Here is a 17,696-nt window from a genome sequence, read left to right on the forward strand (position 1 = left end):
ATTTCAATAAAAGAGAAATTCATTCGGTCAAGTGTGAGAGTGCAGCTTTAAAGGATGTGAAACGATTATATATTTGTAACATTTATTTAGTTTCTTTAGAAAATTCAAGCCTTTTTATAAAGCACCATCAATGTCCGTCATTACTAAACGGCTCGAGTTTGGTCGTCGTCCCCGTTGGTTTTCGTTGCAATTTGAAATATCGTCAAATACATCGTCCTGTTCGAACCGGAACGTCACATCCTCGTCACTGTAGTAGTCGGTCATGTTAGACAAGAAAGTAATATATCGAAAAGTTCCACAAATGGCACATTTGAAGATAAATATATTTTGCAATCGGTCAATGTGTGAAGAGTGCAGCTTTATAGATTGGAAAACGCTTATAATTTTGGCGTTTTCTTGTCCATTCAGTAACATTGGGAAGGAAAGAATGATATTATAAAGCTTTGTGCATTTAATTACTTTCAATATATATTGGTTTTTGATGGTTAAATTACATATTTGGGATTTCTTGTCTATTCAGTAACTTTTTTTTTAATTTCTTTAGATAATTAAAACTTTTTGAAAGCATCATCAATATCCGTCATCATTAAACGACCCGAGTTTAGTAGTTGTCCCCATTGATTTGCGTTGCAATTTAAATTCTTGTAAACTACGTCGTCCTGCGTCAACCGGAACGTCACATCCTCGTTACTGTAGTAGTCGGTCATGTTATAAAACAGAATTTTATATTTAAAGGTTCCACAAATGGCACATTTTAAGAAAAGAGAAATTCCTTCGGCCAAGTATGAGAGTGCAGCTTTAAAGGTTGTAAAACGATTATATATTTGGCATTTCTTGTCTATTCAGTAACATTGACATAAGTTTGATTTGAATTATGTGCTTTTCTTTGAACATTTATTAACTGTCAATATATATTGGTTTTTGGTGGCTAATAGGTCGGCTACCTACAAAATCGTCCAAGCCATTCAGGGTCTGGGAAGCCACAATGGGAGAGCACACGCAATGTCCATCATCAGCGTTTGGACGTCTTCCCCGTTGATTTGCGTTTCAATTCGAATTCTCGTCAATTACGTCGTCCTACGCCAACTGAAACGTCACATCCTCGTCACTGTAGTAGTCGCCCATGTTAGATAAGAAAGGATTTTATCGAAAGGTTCCTCAAATGGCACATGTCAAGATAAATAATTTTTGCAATCGGTCAATGTGTGAGAGTGCAGCTTTAAAGATCGTAAAAAGCTTATATTATTGGCGTTTTATTGTCCATTCAAGTTTCTATAGATAATTCAAGCCTTTTAAAAGCAATTCTTCGGTCCACAATATCGAAAGTTTGCACAAAAGACACATTTCAATAAAAGAGAAATTCATTCGGTCAAGTGTGAGAGTGCAGCTTAATAAAGGATGTGAAACGATTATATATTTGTAACATTTATTTAGTTTCTTTAGAAAATTCAAGCCTTTTTATAAAGCACCATCAATGTCCGTCATTACTAAACGGCTCGAGTTTGGTAATCGTCCCCGTTGATTTTCGTTGCAATTTGAATTATCGTCAAATACATCGTCCTGTGCGAACCGGAACGTCACATCCTCGTCACTGTAGTAGTCGGTCATGTTAGACAAGAAAGTAATATATCGAAAAGTTCCACAAATGGCACATTTGAAGATAAATATATTTTGCAATCGGTCAATGTGTGAGAGTGCAGCTTTATAGATTGGAAAACGCTTATAATTTTGGCGTTTTCTTGTCCATTCAGTAACATTGCGAAGGAAAGAATGATATTATAAAGCTTTGTGCATTTAATTACTTTCAATATATATTGGTTTTTGATGGTTAAATTACATATTTGGGATTTCTTGTCTATTCAGTAACTTTTTTTTTTTAATTTCTTTAGATAATTGAAACTTTTTGAAAGCATCATCTATATTCGTCATCATTAAACGACCCTAGTTTAGTAGTTGTCCCCATTGATTTGCGTTGCAATTTGAATTCTTGTAAACTACGTCGTCCTGCATCAACCGGAACGTCACATCCTCGTTACTGTAGTAGTCGGTCATGTTATAAAACAGAGTTTTATATTTAAAGGTTCCACAAATGGCACATTTTAAGAAAAGAGGAATTCCTTCGGCCAAGTATGAGAGTGCAGCTTTAAAGGTTGTAAAACGATTATATATTTGGCATTTCTTGTCTATTCAGTAGCATGGACATACGTTTGATTTGAATTATGTGCCGTCGGGGTATGAATAAGATTTAAAATGCTGTTTGGATTATGTCGCGACCTACATGCTCTGATAATTAAAGAAGATGGAATCTTGTTGCACTGCACTTGCAAGAAAGAAAATGTTAAGCAGATACGAAGCGTGTAACCAGTGGTATTGCATCATATGAGAAATTAATATGAAAGAATTCACGTTTAGAAACACCGTTGTGCTTATGAATGACAATGCTGGGGTCAGTGATGATATTACAGTTTACGGGTATTTTTTTCAAGTTCAGGACTGTTTTGAACCCAGTAGAAAGGGGTTGGGAAGTAGTGAGTAACAAACTACTATATCCAGTGACAACTGAAACAGCACCAGCTCATGTTCATATTATGAAAGTTATACAGTGCGCTTGTCAAACTGTCTGCCATACAGTAGCATGCAGGTTGGATTTGATTGTTTAAGGCCTGCTCCGCATGCAAATGCTGTGGGATTTCTTTTGTAATCAGCGTTTCTTTAAACGCATATCTAATGCTACATTAAGGCACTGGCATTGCTAATCTAATCAACTAAAACATTATAAAGTTTAATGTATGTAAAAATAACTAATTATACATACGTTACAAAATATCTACAAGTTCACTTTAAGTTTAGAACATAAAATAAAAAAGTTTCATATTTGGGGCTTGTATTCATTGTTTATGGTCAAATTCCAGAAATCCAACATTTTCGTTTATGCTTTCAGAACTTTTTATCTCAATATCACACGTCTCCATGAAATATAGCTCATGTCAGTTCTGCTAAATAGTCAGTCTTGTGAAATAATTGTTCAGTCGTTGATCCAGGTTTAGGCAAATACCAGAAATTCGCAAATATATTTCTCTTTTTTCATTTCTTTTTTTGGTTAATATTTTACATAATATTCAGCCATATAAGATGTTTCTATACACTTAAGTAAATTATTTTTCAATATATGGCAATTGAACATGTAAGTGATTGATTCCAAATATAACACGTGTTGTAATTCTTTACCCTAAAATTCGCACTGTTTACATCACGATGTTTCCATACTTCAGGTATGTTATACTAAACTATAATAACTAATAAATACAGTAATTATGCTAATTTTGTTGCAAATTTGACCAAGTAATTGACAAAATCCAGAAATTCTCATTTTTATCTAATGTCTCAAACCTTTTACTGCAAAATTCACCTTTCACACAATACGATGTTTCTATACTTAAGATTTGCTATACTAGAACCTATTAAATAAGTAATTCTGGCAAAATTTGGCTAAATCATTGGCAAATTCCTGAAATTCTCACTTTTATTTAATTTTTCAAACATTTTACCCCGTAAATCTCATTTCTCACTCTAAAAAGTTTCTATACTTAAGTTTTGTTGTACTGTACTGTAATATCTATTAGTTACAGTAATTATGGAAAATTGTACTGCAACAATTGACGCAATTCTTGGCAACTAAGAAACTCTCATTTTTATTTAATTTTTCAAACATTTTACACTCACATTTCACACAATATGTAGTTTCTAAGCATATGGTATGTTATACTGTAGTATAATTTCTATAAATTACAATAATTTTGGTCATTTTATTGCAAAATTTGACAAAGTAATCGGAAAATTCCAGAAATTCTCATTTTCATTTATTTTTTCAAACATTTTAACCCAAAATTCACACTTCACAAATTTACGTAGTTTCAATACTTCAGGTATATTAAAATATAATATGCTATCTATTATATACAATAACTCGGGTGATTTAATTAGCAAATTCCAGAAATTCTCAATTTTATTTAATTTTTCAAACAATTTACCCAAAAAACATATTTCACAAATAAGGTGGGTTTTTTTTAATTTTCGGTATATTAAGCTGTATTATAATATCCATTACATATACTTATTCTGGTTATTTCAGTCCAAAAATTGGATACAGTTATTTGCAAATTCCAGAAATTCCCATTTTCATTTAATTTTCCAAAAGTTTCACCCCAAAAATAACTTTTCAGAAAATTACGTAGTTTCTATACTTTAAGTATGCTTTACATTAGTATAATATATATTCAATACAGCTGGTAATTTTGTTGCATAAATTGACAATATTATTGGCAAATTCCAGAAATCCTTATTTTGGTTTATTTTTTCAAACATTTTACCCCAAAAATCATCTTTCTCAAAATAAGATATTCCTTAACTTTCGGTATTAATATAAAGTAAAAAATAAATCAAAACACGTTCAATGTACTTTCAATTTAATCATTTGCGAAATACCAACAATTAGTTGAAATGTTAGAAATAGTTTTTAGACATCTTCGACACACACACACAAATATATGTATACAAATACATGTAAAGATGAGAACACACTATAAAACAGAAGTGAGTGAACACACTTTTCATTTAGTTTACTATGTTGCACAGTACATGTTGCAAGTGCACTTGCATTCAATTAAAGTTTGGTGTTAACATGTTGTAGGTTATTTTTTGTCCAAAACATTTCAATATTTCGAATACATTTACGAGTCAAATGTCCAAAACGATTTAAATGTGCGTTTTAAGATATGTAACTCAACATCAGGAAATACGTGCTTCGAAACATAGGACAGCCAGACAACAATAACTGTTCAGATTTCAAAAAAGATCATATGGATAACATTTTTAGGACCGATCAAAAATGAAATGTATTTTGTCACCTATAATTCTCATGTTGTTTCGGATATCGTTAAGAAAAAAAACTTTGATTTTGACCTGAAATTACAGCTAATGATCTGAAGAACTCAATGCATTGTTATTAATAGTATTAAGTATTTGGTCATTATTTATGCAACTGGATTTAGGACAAATCTGAAAAAATGACCTTATATCTAACGAACCAGATGATTGATGTTTTGCTTAAGACTGTTCCTGGATGAATTCATAAGTTAAGTGTTTGAAAGAACATTTTGCTTAGTCTTTTCAACGCATATTGTTTAAACAGATCATTTACATAGACATGACATATAAAATATATCACCCAATTCTGTCCAGTGCTTTCGGTAAACATTTTTCTGAGATAATCTTACTTATGTTTAAATAATTTGAACGAATTTTTTGACATGTCTAGCACACAGCATCCGAGTAGTAAGGCATATGAATCAATTTGATGAAAAACAGAGGGGATAGTCGATGTTAAAAGTTACATTTACGAAGGAACTTATTGAACACGGCCCAATATATTTACATTGATCCTTGATGGGGACGTCTTCGCTCCAGTGTACAGCAGAAGCCTAAAACAAAGAACTTATTAGACTTACAAAACGATAATTTGATTCGGTCTTATTAAACATACATGTCATGTTACCAATACAAAAGTCTCTCATATGCAAGGTTAAACGTAACTTTACATAACAGTTTAAAGCATACACGCGTCTGTGCCTTTGCACATACATTCTCTGATATAATTAAACATCGACGTACCTGTCCATGTTTACAGTTATAGCTCTGATTTATGCACATATTGGGGCACATAAAGTTGTGACTCATACACATTTCGGGGTTGCGTGGTGTTGGTGATAACAGTTTGACTCATATCGAGTAAGGGTATATAAAAGTGTAACTCATGTGATAATTGTGTCATACATGCACATGATATTGGATGTGATAATATTATCAATGTACATATCGCTGGCAATAACGGTGCGATTCATACACACTTTCCAGTGTTGCTAACGGTGGGACTCTTTTGCACATCGCGGGTGCATTGTACTTACAAACGTGTTGTATACTTCTCTTTAACTACCTCTCGTTTTAAACGAAATCGTCTATGTCTTAATATAAATAGGCGTATCTGCCATATTTCAAAAATATATAAATATACTCGTTTAATTTCTCCAAAATACTCCTGTCTGTTGTTTTTTTGTATATATACTGAAGAGTAAATCAAAAGTAAATGAAATCTTTGTTTTTCCATAAACATGTGTCTGGTCGTTCTTTCGTACACACGTACCTGACTAGCCTGTGTGCAGCACTGGGCGCATGCAATGTCCTTAATACACACTTATCTGACTTGGCTGTGTGCAACGCTAGACGCACGTACTTGACTGGCCTATGGGCAGCACTTGGCGCATGCAATGTGCTTTATACACACGTACCTGAATTGGCTGTGTGCAGTACTGGGCGCATGTATTGTCCTTCATACATACGTACCTGACTGGCCAGTGTGCAGCACTGGGCGCATGCTCTTTCCTTCATACACACGTACCTGACTAGCCTGTATGCACTGCTAGACGCAAGTACCTGACAGGCCTGTGTGCAGCACTGGGAGCATGCATTGTCCTTCCTACACACATACCCGACTGGCCTGTGTGGAACGCTAGACGCATGCATTGTCATTTATTCACACGTACCTGACTGGTCTATGTGCAAAATTAAACTCGTATCTGTTCCTCGTATAACGAAAGAAGAAGCATGCAACCGGCGCCGACCCACAAGCCCACGTTGTTCCACAGGAAGTTAGCCATCGGCCGGTCCCGTTGTCGCTCTAACAGCTGCGGAAGCTGCATTAAACAAATATGGACGAAAGTTAAAACTTAATGTCGTTATCTTGCTCTTAGATAGAATCTTTAAAGAATAATTAAACAAAACGGATGAAACCTTTTTTAATGTTTTTTTTCTCGATTTTCACGGTTTACAGAATAATTCATTCATGATTGATGAATTTATTTACACAAATAATTATACATGTATTTTACGACATAACTCTTCCTACATCAACGTAATTTGATTAGACTGTAACAATGTCTCCAAAACTTGCTTTACACCTGTATTTTATGTTTATATAATGGTAAAAGCACAAACTAGTTTTTTTTTTGAGGCCTTGAGGAATCCATATTATGACCTATGAGGGGGGGGGGCATATAAAGGGGTCATCAAGGCTGTAAAATTGAAAAGAAGATTTAATTTACATTGGGGAGATTTCATGCAAAAAGTTGTTGGTGAAAAAGAGACAGTCCGCCTCCAAGCATATTTGTTATCCTAATTATTATGATTTGCACATTACATAAATGCTTAAGAAAAAAGTGGTTACCATGTCGACGAGTGAGATGTAGAGGAAGAGGCCTGCGGTGACGGCGAAAATCCAATTGCGGACCTGGTCATCCGTTGACACTGCTAATCCCACGTACAGCCCCACCATGGCCGTCAGTGAAGACAGGAAATTGAAGCACAGCGCCCGACCGAACGACAAACCGCTCGTCAACAATATTGCAAAATCACCTATGTAAAAGGTACATTTTGTAGCAAAGGAGTACGTTTAGAAATAAATTATTATCAAATTACTCGAGTTTCATTATTTAATTCTGAAATATAGACCCTAGTATTTAATTTAAAGGCATCGCAACATTTGTATTTTTCCTTTATAAATGCGCATCCATGCGTCGTAACCAAGTCTGGAATCTCCTGACAGAAGATAGCTTCCAACCCAGTTTATTTGGAAACTTGTGTCAGAAGATGGCTACTCTCAAGCGAAATGCGTGACTTCCGGGTTGCTACCAACCAAGTTGATGCTAACCAATTGAGAACTCGTGACAGAAATTGGCTACGCGCATAGTTGATGCGGGAAGATGGATATTCACCTAGATCATGCGGTAACTCGTGTCTGAAGACTTAGTTTATGCGGGAACTCATGAGAGAAGACCCACTCAGTTCACCTGAGAACTCATAACAGACAGCTAGATCATAAAGAAACTCGAGTCAGAAGATGGCCATCCACCTAGTTCAAGCGGGAGCTCGTGACAAAAGTTAGCTACCAACCTAGTTCATGACCAAATTTGTGTCAGAAGATGGCCACCCAGCTAGTTTATCAGAGACCTCGTGACTGGAGTTGGCTACCTACCAAGTTCAAGTTGGAACTCGCTGCAGAATATAGCTTATCAACTTGTTCTTGTTTTTGGACAGAAAATGACTACCCACTAAATTCTTGAGGGAACTCGTGTCAGAAGATGACTACCAAACTAGTTAAGGCTGGAAATCGTGTCAAAAGCCAATGAGTTCATGTGGGAATGGTAAATCACCTATTAATACGGGAACTCGTGACAGAAGATTCACCAAGTTAGTATGTGAACTCGTGACAGAAAGTTCGTATGTGTTCACAATTCGTGACAGAAGATACTAGGTACTAGGGCTTTTCAACAAGTTCGTATGTGAACTGGTGGCAGAAGATAGTTACTCACCAAGTTCATGCGGGAACTCGTGACAGAAGATGGCTATGGAGGTGGAGATGCCGAGGTTGATGGACTCTGTAAAAGCGGCTCCAATGGCAAGCCCGTCCGCGAAGTTGTGCACCGCGTCCCCTATCACTACCATGATGGCGATTGGCGGCATCTCTGAAACATACTCACTATTTCACGCGTTGGATCAACAAACGGGGTATTTTCCTATATTACGGGCATGCATTTGCAAACACAGTTGATCAGATGTGAGTGACAGTATGATTGATACTATAGCTTTCAGATATCTTATAAATTGAGAATGATGGGTAATAGTTATATACTACTTATTGTTGTGCAAGACTCTTTCATGTTCTCATGAAGACAGGGAAAGACTGTCACTACTGCTATACATCTTAACAATCACGGGAGTGTCATTCAAAAATGCAGGATTTTACATGAGGGGCATTCAATGAATTATGTCTTTCATATCGGTCGGTATACCTGTGTGCAAATTAGCTGACAAACCTTCCGAAAATAACATAAAAAATACGTTGCTCACCGAGAGCACGTAAACCGCGATACCGACGGCGGCCAAAGAGGAATCTACGGAAGGTCGCCATAAAGTGGACCCTTCCACGGTTCAGAATGAACAAGAAGCCGCAGAAAACAAACGGATACGTCCACCACCAACATCCCTTCACCCGACATCAAATCCGTGGTCTGCAACACCAGCGTCATTTTCCCAACGAACATTGCGTCAAAAGTTTTTTTTATGAGGATTTTAATTTATGTTTCTAAATACTCCCTTTTTGAGTATGGAGGTGGAGATGCCGTTCATCCGTTACCAGTGAAAATTCCCTTTTAATACGCTACGAAAATGACTGATGACGTTGCTGTCAATTTTCTATTTCCGGTTCGTGGATAAAAAGTTTTCGAAATGACGTTACGTTCACAAACAATTTGCCGTGCTTTATTGAAAAAATACAATTAGATGCCAATTATATCTTTTATATATATAAAAAAGTTGGTTTCAGTATAGGATCACAATATATATCATCCGTGAACACCAAAAGTAAATACTGCTCACTCGGTGAAATATATAAGTTCTTACACTGAAATAAGCAATATTCCTCCAAATATAGCTTTGAAATAGAGGTTTTTGTAAAATGCACTTTTTTGTCTGACGGTTATAACGCGTATGGTCACTTAGTAACGGCTTTGTTGTTGCGTGATTGGTTGTTTGACTTTATCATATGTGATGTGAACAACGTATTGATAAAAGGTCAAAATATCCTTTGTTGTTCAGCCCTAGTGGCCTTGTGGTGAAGGCGTCGGTTTTCTATTTTTTTCATGACTTTCGCCCATTAAAACCAAAGTACTTTCTTATACTAAAATTGCATTTTTCTTCAATTTCGATATCATAGAGTAAGATAATGGTACAGTATGTGTTTTCAAATGCACCACCGGGAAACAATATTTTGGTACAAAATCATGAGTGAGTCCCTTTAAACCCTAACAAGTCTCCCGGACATGATGGGCTTACTGCATAGTGGTTTAAACCCTAACAAGTCGCCCGGAGATGATGGGCTTACTGCATAGTGGTTTAAACCCTAACAAGTATCCCGGACATGATGGGCTTACTGCATAGTGGTTTAAACCCTAACAAGTCTCCCGGAGATGATGGGCTTACTGCATAGTGGTTTAAACCCTAACAAGTCTCCCGGAGATGATAGGCTTACTGCATAGTGGTTTAAACCCTAACAAGTCTCCCGGAGATGATGGGCTTACTGCATAGTGGTTTAAACCTTAACAAGTCTCCCGGACATGATGGGCTTACTGCATAGTGGTTTAAACCTTAACAAGTCTCCCGGACATGATGGGCTTACTGCATAGTGGTTTAAACCCTAACAAGTCTCCCGGACATGATGGGCTTACTGCATAGTGGTTTAAACCTTAACAAGTCTCCCGGACATGATGGGCTTACTGCATTGTGGTTTAAACCTTAACAAGTCGCCCGGAGATGATGGGCTTACTGCATAGTGGTTTAAACCTTAACAATTCTCCCGGAGATGATGGGCTTACTGCATTGTGGTTTTCGCCCGGACATGATGGGCTTACTGCATTGTGGTTTAAACCTTAACAAGTCTCCCGGAGATGATGGGCTTACTGCATAGTGGTTTAAACCCTAACAAGTCTCTCGGACATGATGGGCTTACTGCATAGTGGTTTAAACCTTAACAAGTCGCCCGGAGATGATGGGCTTACTGCATAGTGGTTTAAACCCTAACAAGTCGCCCGGAGATGATGGGCTTACTGCATTGTGGTTTAAACCTTAACAAGTCGCCCGGAGATGATGGGATTACTGCATAGTGGTTTAAACCCTAACAAGTCTCCCGGAGATGATGGGCTTACTGCATAGTGGTTTAAACCCTAACAGGTCTCCCGGAGATGATGGGCTTACTGCATAGTGGTTTAAACCCTAACAAACAAGTCGCCCGGAGATGATGGGCTTACTGCATAGTGGTTTAAACCCTAACAAGTCTCCCGGAGATGATGGGCTTACTGCATTGTGGTTTAAACCCAAACAAGTCTCCCGAAGATGATGGGCTAACTGCATAGTGGTTTAAACCCTAACAAGTCTCACGGACATGATGGGCTTACTGCATTGTGGTTTAAACCCTAACAAGTCTCCCGGAGATGATGGGCTTACTGCATAGTGGTTTAAACCATAACAAGTCGCCTGGAGATGATGGGCTTACTGCATTGTGGTTTTAACCCAAACAAGTCTCCCGGAGATGATGGGCTTACTGCATTGTGGTTTAAACCCTAACAAGTCTCCCGGAGATGATGGGCTTACTGCATTGTGGTTTAAAGCCAAACAAGTTGCCCGGACAAGATGGGCTTACTGCATTTAACCCTAACAAGTCTCACGGAGATGATGGACTTACTGCATAGTGGTTTAAACCCTAACAAGTCTCCGGAGATGATGGGCTTACTTCATAGTGGTTTAAACCCTAACAAGTCGCCCAGAGATGATGGGCTTACTGCATTAAACCCTAACAAATCTCACGGAGATGATCGGATTACTGCATTGTAGTTTAAACCCTAACAAGTCGCCCGGAGATGATGGGCTTACTGCATTAAACCCTAACAAGTCGCCCGGAGATGATGGGCTTACTGCATAGTGGTTTAAACCCTAACAAGTCGCCCGGAGATGATGGGCTTACTGCATTAAACCCTAACAAGTCGCCTGGAGATGATGGGCTTAATGCATTGTGGTTTAAACCCTAACAAGTCGCACGGACATGATGGGCTTACTGCATAGTGGTTTAAACCCTAACAAGTCGCCCGAAGATGATGGGCTTACTGCATAGTGGTTTAAACCCTAACAAGTCTCCCGGAGATGATGGGCTTACTGCAGATGGGCTTACTGCATAGTGGTTTAAACCCTAAGAAGTCGCCCGGAGATGATGGGCTTACTGCATTAATAAAATATTTACAAAGCTACGACACTCATTGACTAACTAATTAAGCTATATACATGTAACGCCTGAGCGATTTAACTTTCCCGCCAAAATAACATTTGACTACATAGAGCTAGTGAGTCAAATAAGTGCGAACACTTAACAATTTCATTTTGGCGTTCTACAGCTATCGACTCGTATTGACAACTATTCAGTACACAATTAAAACATATATGTGCCAATGTTCAAATACAAATTATTCATTAACGTTTCTTCCTTAAGTATGCCCTTTATAATATAAAACCAATCAAGCAATATCGGTTCCAAAATGTGCACTGTTTTGTTGATCATTATGAATAAAAAAAATCTTAACGAGGTCATCACAGTAGTTCATTACTACGGTGGAACAGAGGTGACACCCGTAACAGTAAATTTATATTGCGACCACAACTAAGTAAATTGTGGCCCAAACTGAGTAAATTGAGGCCAATACTTAGTAATTTGAGGCCACCACTTGTGACCACGACATTTTTTTATTCAATCAAAACAGTCGTTTCATCCGAGTTGCCGCTTTATTGTAGTAACACAATAAGCACCCCTGGTACTAAAATGTCACTTGTACCAGCAAAGGTGAAAAATATGGACGGAGACAAGGACAGTCTTATATTTCAGGAATGCTTAACAAAGCAAATATAAAGAATAATAAGCAAGGTGATGGTTATCGTTAAAGAACATATATGGAACAGTTTAAATAAATGGATGGAAAAAGAAACTATAAACTTATATCATAACTTTTATACCGTGTATTACAAACCGAAAGTGAAACTTCATCGAAAGTGAAAGTGGACCTTTTTCAAAATAAAAACATAATGCTTTAAAAGCCTGGTCTGTCAATCTATACTTATATGTCGACCATGTTCCAAACAAATGTTATCATTGAAACAAAAACACTTAATAAACTATCTTTGAACAAGAGGGCCATGATGGCCCTAAATCGCTCACCTGAGTTAAACATTTGTAATCTTGATATTTGTTCTCAAAGCTGTACATATGATCCATTTAAAAAATAGAAGCAAGTAGGTCAAAAGGTCACCTGGCAATGTCAATGTCATGCTCGAAATTTCATAACAGACACTTCAAAAATAAGGAAGGTCAAAAAGGTACAATAAAGGTCATCCAAGCACAGCATTGATATTTGTTTTCAAAACTGTACACATGGTCAAAATGTTATTGCTGCACCTGAAAAAAGGAAACTACCAGGTAGGTAAAAAAGACACAGTCAAGGTCATCTGAGGGCAACATTGATAATTGTTTTCAAAACTCTACACATGGTCCAAATTTCATCGCTGTAGCTTCATATATAAGAAAGTAGGCTAACAGGTCAGAGAAAGGTCATCCAACCACAACATTGTTAATTGTTTACATAATTGTGATCATGGTCAAAATGTCTTCGCTGTAGTTTCAAAAATAAGACAAAAAGGGTGGGACCGAATTTGACCCAAGGGGTGGAATTTACACAATCTTGGTAGAAGACCACGATATGATGTTCATAACAAATTATGAAAGGTCTGAGCCTAGCGACACAGACGAGAAGATTTGTCCACAGGAAACCTCATGGCATAGCGAGTTTTGACCCCGGAGGTATAATTTGATTTTCACAACCAATAGTGTAAGACACCCGAATGACGGACAGCGCACCATCCAATATAATATATACCTGCTTTAAACTATGAACGGCCTAAAGTAACAGTGTCTCAATTTCCATCCTACATAACATCAGTGTGTGTATACCATGCGATAAATTACATCATATATGCTACGTTTGCCTTAAAAGAAGACTAAAATGAAAGATAACTTTTGTTTTACTTCACCATTTTAAATGCAACAAAGGGCAGTCTATGCCGCTTAAAGAGCAGCATCCTTCGTTTTATTTCTATTTCCGACAAAGCTGTTTCCAAAGTAATGTTTTGACAGTGCTCCGTCAGACGGCCGTATTGTAAAAAGGTTTGACGAAGTGTTTTAAGAAACTACAATCAAACTCATGTGAAAGACCGAAGGCTGGGCTTCGTAAGCGGCGTAGAATGCGCCATGTTTTATTTAAAATTGTGAACGAATGGGAAAGTTATCCTTGTTTAAAGTCTTCATTCGAAGCAAAGATGTAGTTCAATGGAAAAGTCTGATAATTAAATTCATCATTGGGTAAAAATGAAATTCTTCTTAAAGCTACACTCTCAAAGATATACCATTTTAACAACTTTTTTGCGATCTTATTTTTTGTCAGCAGTCTAATATAACTAGTTTCCATGGATTTTCGCAAAAATTGGCTCGTTCAAAGACAAAAAATAAAAAAGTTGTCAAAACGTTCAATCTGTGAGAGTGCAGCTTTAAAAATGAAGAGATATTATAATTCCTAACCTACAAACCTATAAAAAACAATTGTTACCTTTAATAGAAGTGACTAATTTGAAGAATTAATGAAATATAACATTAAATCCCTTGTTACTAAAAATAGAAAAACTAAAAATAGACAATGCACTCTTCAACAGAAAGTGAGACCATATAGCAAGATTTGCTGCCCTTGCTTTACATAACTATCAAGCTTTTAACAAAATGTATTTATAGTGAACTTGTTACCCACAAGGTGGGGCCAATTTTGGGCATAATTTAAACAAACTTGGTAAGCAAACTTGTAACATACCAAATATCTAAGCTCTAGGCCTCATGGGTTTTAACAAGAACAGTTTTGTAGTTTTTCCTTTAGGTTGCCATGGCAACCAGAGTTGAATTAGTTTCTTTGAACATTTCTGAAAAAGCACCAACCAAGGAGCATTCCTATAAAGTTTCATTAAAATTGTCCAGGAGAAGATGACATTTATAAGCAATTGTCGACACCGGACGACAAACGATGGACGACAGACGCCGGACGACAGACGCCGGACATAGACCGATCACAATAGCTCACCGTGAGCTAAAAACAGTAAACGGAGATAAACAGGATTTCAGACATTCAAAGGAAAACCATTTTTTAATCCAAATTCTATCAATACACAGGCACGTTTAAAAATCTTAAAGCCCCTCTACATATAGTATACTATCACGCAAAATATCAAGCATATATTCATGTATGTTCATATTAACTATACATGTTTTTTTTTTAAATCCATGTCCTTATATCCTTACTGTCTCCAACTAAAAATGTTAAGAGAAAATTTGTAAGATAGCGTATTAATTGAGAAAGAAACCAAGCAGTTATAAGAAGATGGCCAAACCGGGAATGGTGTAAAGCAAGGCGAGTGTGAATACTTACCCGTAAATCTCAACTCTACAACAAAAAATGCTTCAACGCATGAAATACTAAGAAATATATGATAATGTTTATCACCGGGTCGCCATCACCCGCAAAATATAGGCTCTAAAAGTTGAAAGTGGGTTTGATCCCCCATTTCTTTTGGCCGAATGAAGTGTAAACTAGTGAATTCTGGTGTATTATATTCAAACTTTCTCTACCATATGGACACAAGAATTTCACAATTTCTATTTGGCAATTATTTGAGGATAAGCGCACCGGTTGCGATGCCGGACATTTTTTATTCAAAGACCAAGACTCACTTGTTTTTTTACTGGTTTCTCTAGTGTCGCCACCATCATATTTGGGTAGATTTGCACTCGAACCAAAGCCATTTCCATTCGGATGCTGTACAATTAAAAACCAAAATGTATATATTCAGCACTTACCTCCAGATAAGGTTATTTGTAATAAATCTAAATAATCGAAATGTATGTTTATAAATCGTTTGTAACTTTTTGAATGAAGTTTCGGAATTTTCAGAGAGTTTGTCAGTTTTTCAATATAAATATGGTGTATTAATTTAGTTATATTGCGTGAAACACTATACTTAATGCAGCTATTTGGCGACTGGAGCCTATTATACGTAAAGTTAGTGGACTAGCGGCGTAAAGTTAGCGGCCTAGGGGCCTGGCGGCGTAAAGTTGGCCGCGGCCGCTAGGCCATTGCGGTCTAAATTTGATCTCTATTTCAAATTTCAAAACAATTGTTCATGTGTTTTCTTTTAAAAACAATGATAAATTGCGCATTAAACAATTAATTTATCATTGTTTTAGAAGAAAACGCATATAAATATGCTTTAAAATAGGAAACAATTTTAGGCCGCTTACTTTAGATCGCTAGGCCGCATGGCCGCTGAACTGATTGATCGACTTTTTTTAATAAGAGTGATAATTTTTGCAAAAAAACAATTATTTTATCATTGTTTTAGAAGAGAACGCATATGAAATTGCTTTTAAATAGATAACAATATTAAGCCGCTATGTTAAATGTATGAATAAAAAACATCGGTTTATCATTGTTTTCCACGAAAACGCGTAAACACTTGCTTTAAAATAGAGATCAAATTTAGGCCGCTAGGTCGCCAACTTTACGCCGCTAGGCTGCTTACTTCACGCCTTTAGGCTGTTAACTTTCACGTCGCTATTCCGCCAACTTCACGCCGCTAGGCCGCTAGGCCGCTAACTTTACGTACATCCTTTTGTACACACCTGCTTGTTGTCGTTGCAACCGTACCCCATCACCATTTCCACCGGGTCTTCTTCTTCACTGCGACCCTGAAATAGCACATATCAAGGTGACATTCGTAACATTTTTATCAAGTTAAACCGACTTACTATCTCGTTTAACTTGCGTTTCCTTTTAAAACGACTTAGTCACTTCTTAAAACGTCCTACATATCTCGTTTTAAGGACAAAAGTATCTCGTTAAAACGACTTATTATCAAATTCATCTAACAACCGCGTTTAAGAATGTAGACGACGAACGGCTGATCTAAGGTATGTTTCATTATAATTCAATTCTGATAGGCCATTAGTATGTCGTTTTAACGAGATACGTAAGTTGTTTCATCGAGATTTAAGGCGATATTCTTTGTCATTGAAAGATTTTACAAGAGGGGAGAAGTTTCATTGCGGTAAACGAAGAATTTGTGAAAATATCTCCTGATGTAGTTGAAACAACAGACGTTTTAAATATTGAAAGTGTTAAAACAGTTTCAATTGGGCATATGCGGTTGTATTTCTATACCAATTTTCGGACATTTACGCCAAAGCGTTTAACCTTCAGTTTAAACGAGTTATTAAGTCGTTTAAACAAGATAAAAACAACAACAACAACAACAACACGTATGAACGAGACAAAACCGGTAAAACAATTATACAAATTTGATAATACCGACAGCGTTGTTTTGTTAAAATCTTCGTTTTATTTGAAGTCATAGCATAACTACAATCACAAAACAGCTAATAAATATATTTCATCTCTTTTTCCATATTAAAAGTCAAGTCAACCATGCACTGTCCCTACTTGAGCACATCCAGTGTAAAACAAGCTATATATGAAATATTTGTGTGAGTTTCATGTATGCCCATTCAGCCTGACATATATAGAGGAATTGTTTTTTTAGCAGGCCGGTGTCGGTCAGATCGCCAGATCTGTACAGGTCCCACGCAGCGAACACACGTCCCTACATGGACCTGTACTTACGCTGCCTTCTGGTTACGCTGCAAGCGTTGTCCTGAGACCAGACGGATATATATACACATATCTTAAAAATATTACAACTAACCTTCAAATATACATTGAAATATCATAAAAATATTACAACTTACATTCAAATATCTTAAAAATATTACAACTTACCTTCCAATATAATTTCAAACAAGAGATGTTTGTCAAACATTATGCCCCCCCCCACCCCCTGAGCGCCATTTTGTCAGGATTATATGGACAATTGAATGAAATATGCATGGACCGAAATGA

General features: G+C 36.7%; 1 protein-coding gene across 3 annotated transcripts in view; it reads right to left on the reverse strand.

Annotated features, from left to right (window-relative positions):
• Positions 1-3,676: 3,676 nt before the first annotated feature.
• The window catches only part of LOC128234097 (zinc transporter ZIP4-like), a 39,437-nt gene continuing 25,417 nt past the window's right edge, over positions 3,677-17,696 (reverse strand). Inside the window, exons 12-18 of one of the 3 annotated variants that reach the window (XM_052948095.1) lie at positions 16,424-16,489; positions 15,476-15,560; positions 15,174-15,203; positions 8,424-8,576; positions 7,280-7,467; positions 6,600-6,749; positions 3,677-5,480 (exon numbers count right to left, since the gene is read on the reverse strand). In XM_052948095.1, coding sequence (XP_052804055.1) covers positions 6,621-6,749; positions 7,280-7,467; positions 8,424-8,576; positions 15,174-15,203; positions 15,476-15,560; positions 16,424-16,489 — 651 coding nt within the window. In that variant the 3' untranslated portion in view covers positions 3,677-5,480; positions 6,600-6,620. The remainder of the gene's footprint in view (positions 5,481-6,599; positions 6,750-7,279; positions 7,468-8,423; positions 8,577-15,173; positions 15,204-15,475; positions 15,561-16,423; positions 16,490-17,696) is intronic. The other 2 variants (XM_052948096.1, XM_052948097.1) reach the window with 2 other exon arrangements.

Source organism: Mya arenaria, chromosome 5, assembly GCF_026914265.1.
Source record: "Mya arenaria isolate MELC-2E11 chromosome 5, ASM2691426v1".
Lineage (NCBI taxonomy): Eukaryota > Metazoa > Mollusca > Bivalvia > Myida > Myidae > Mya > Mya arenaria.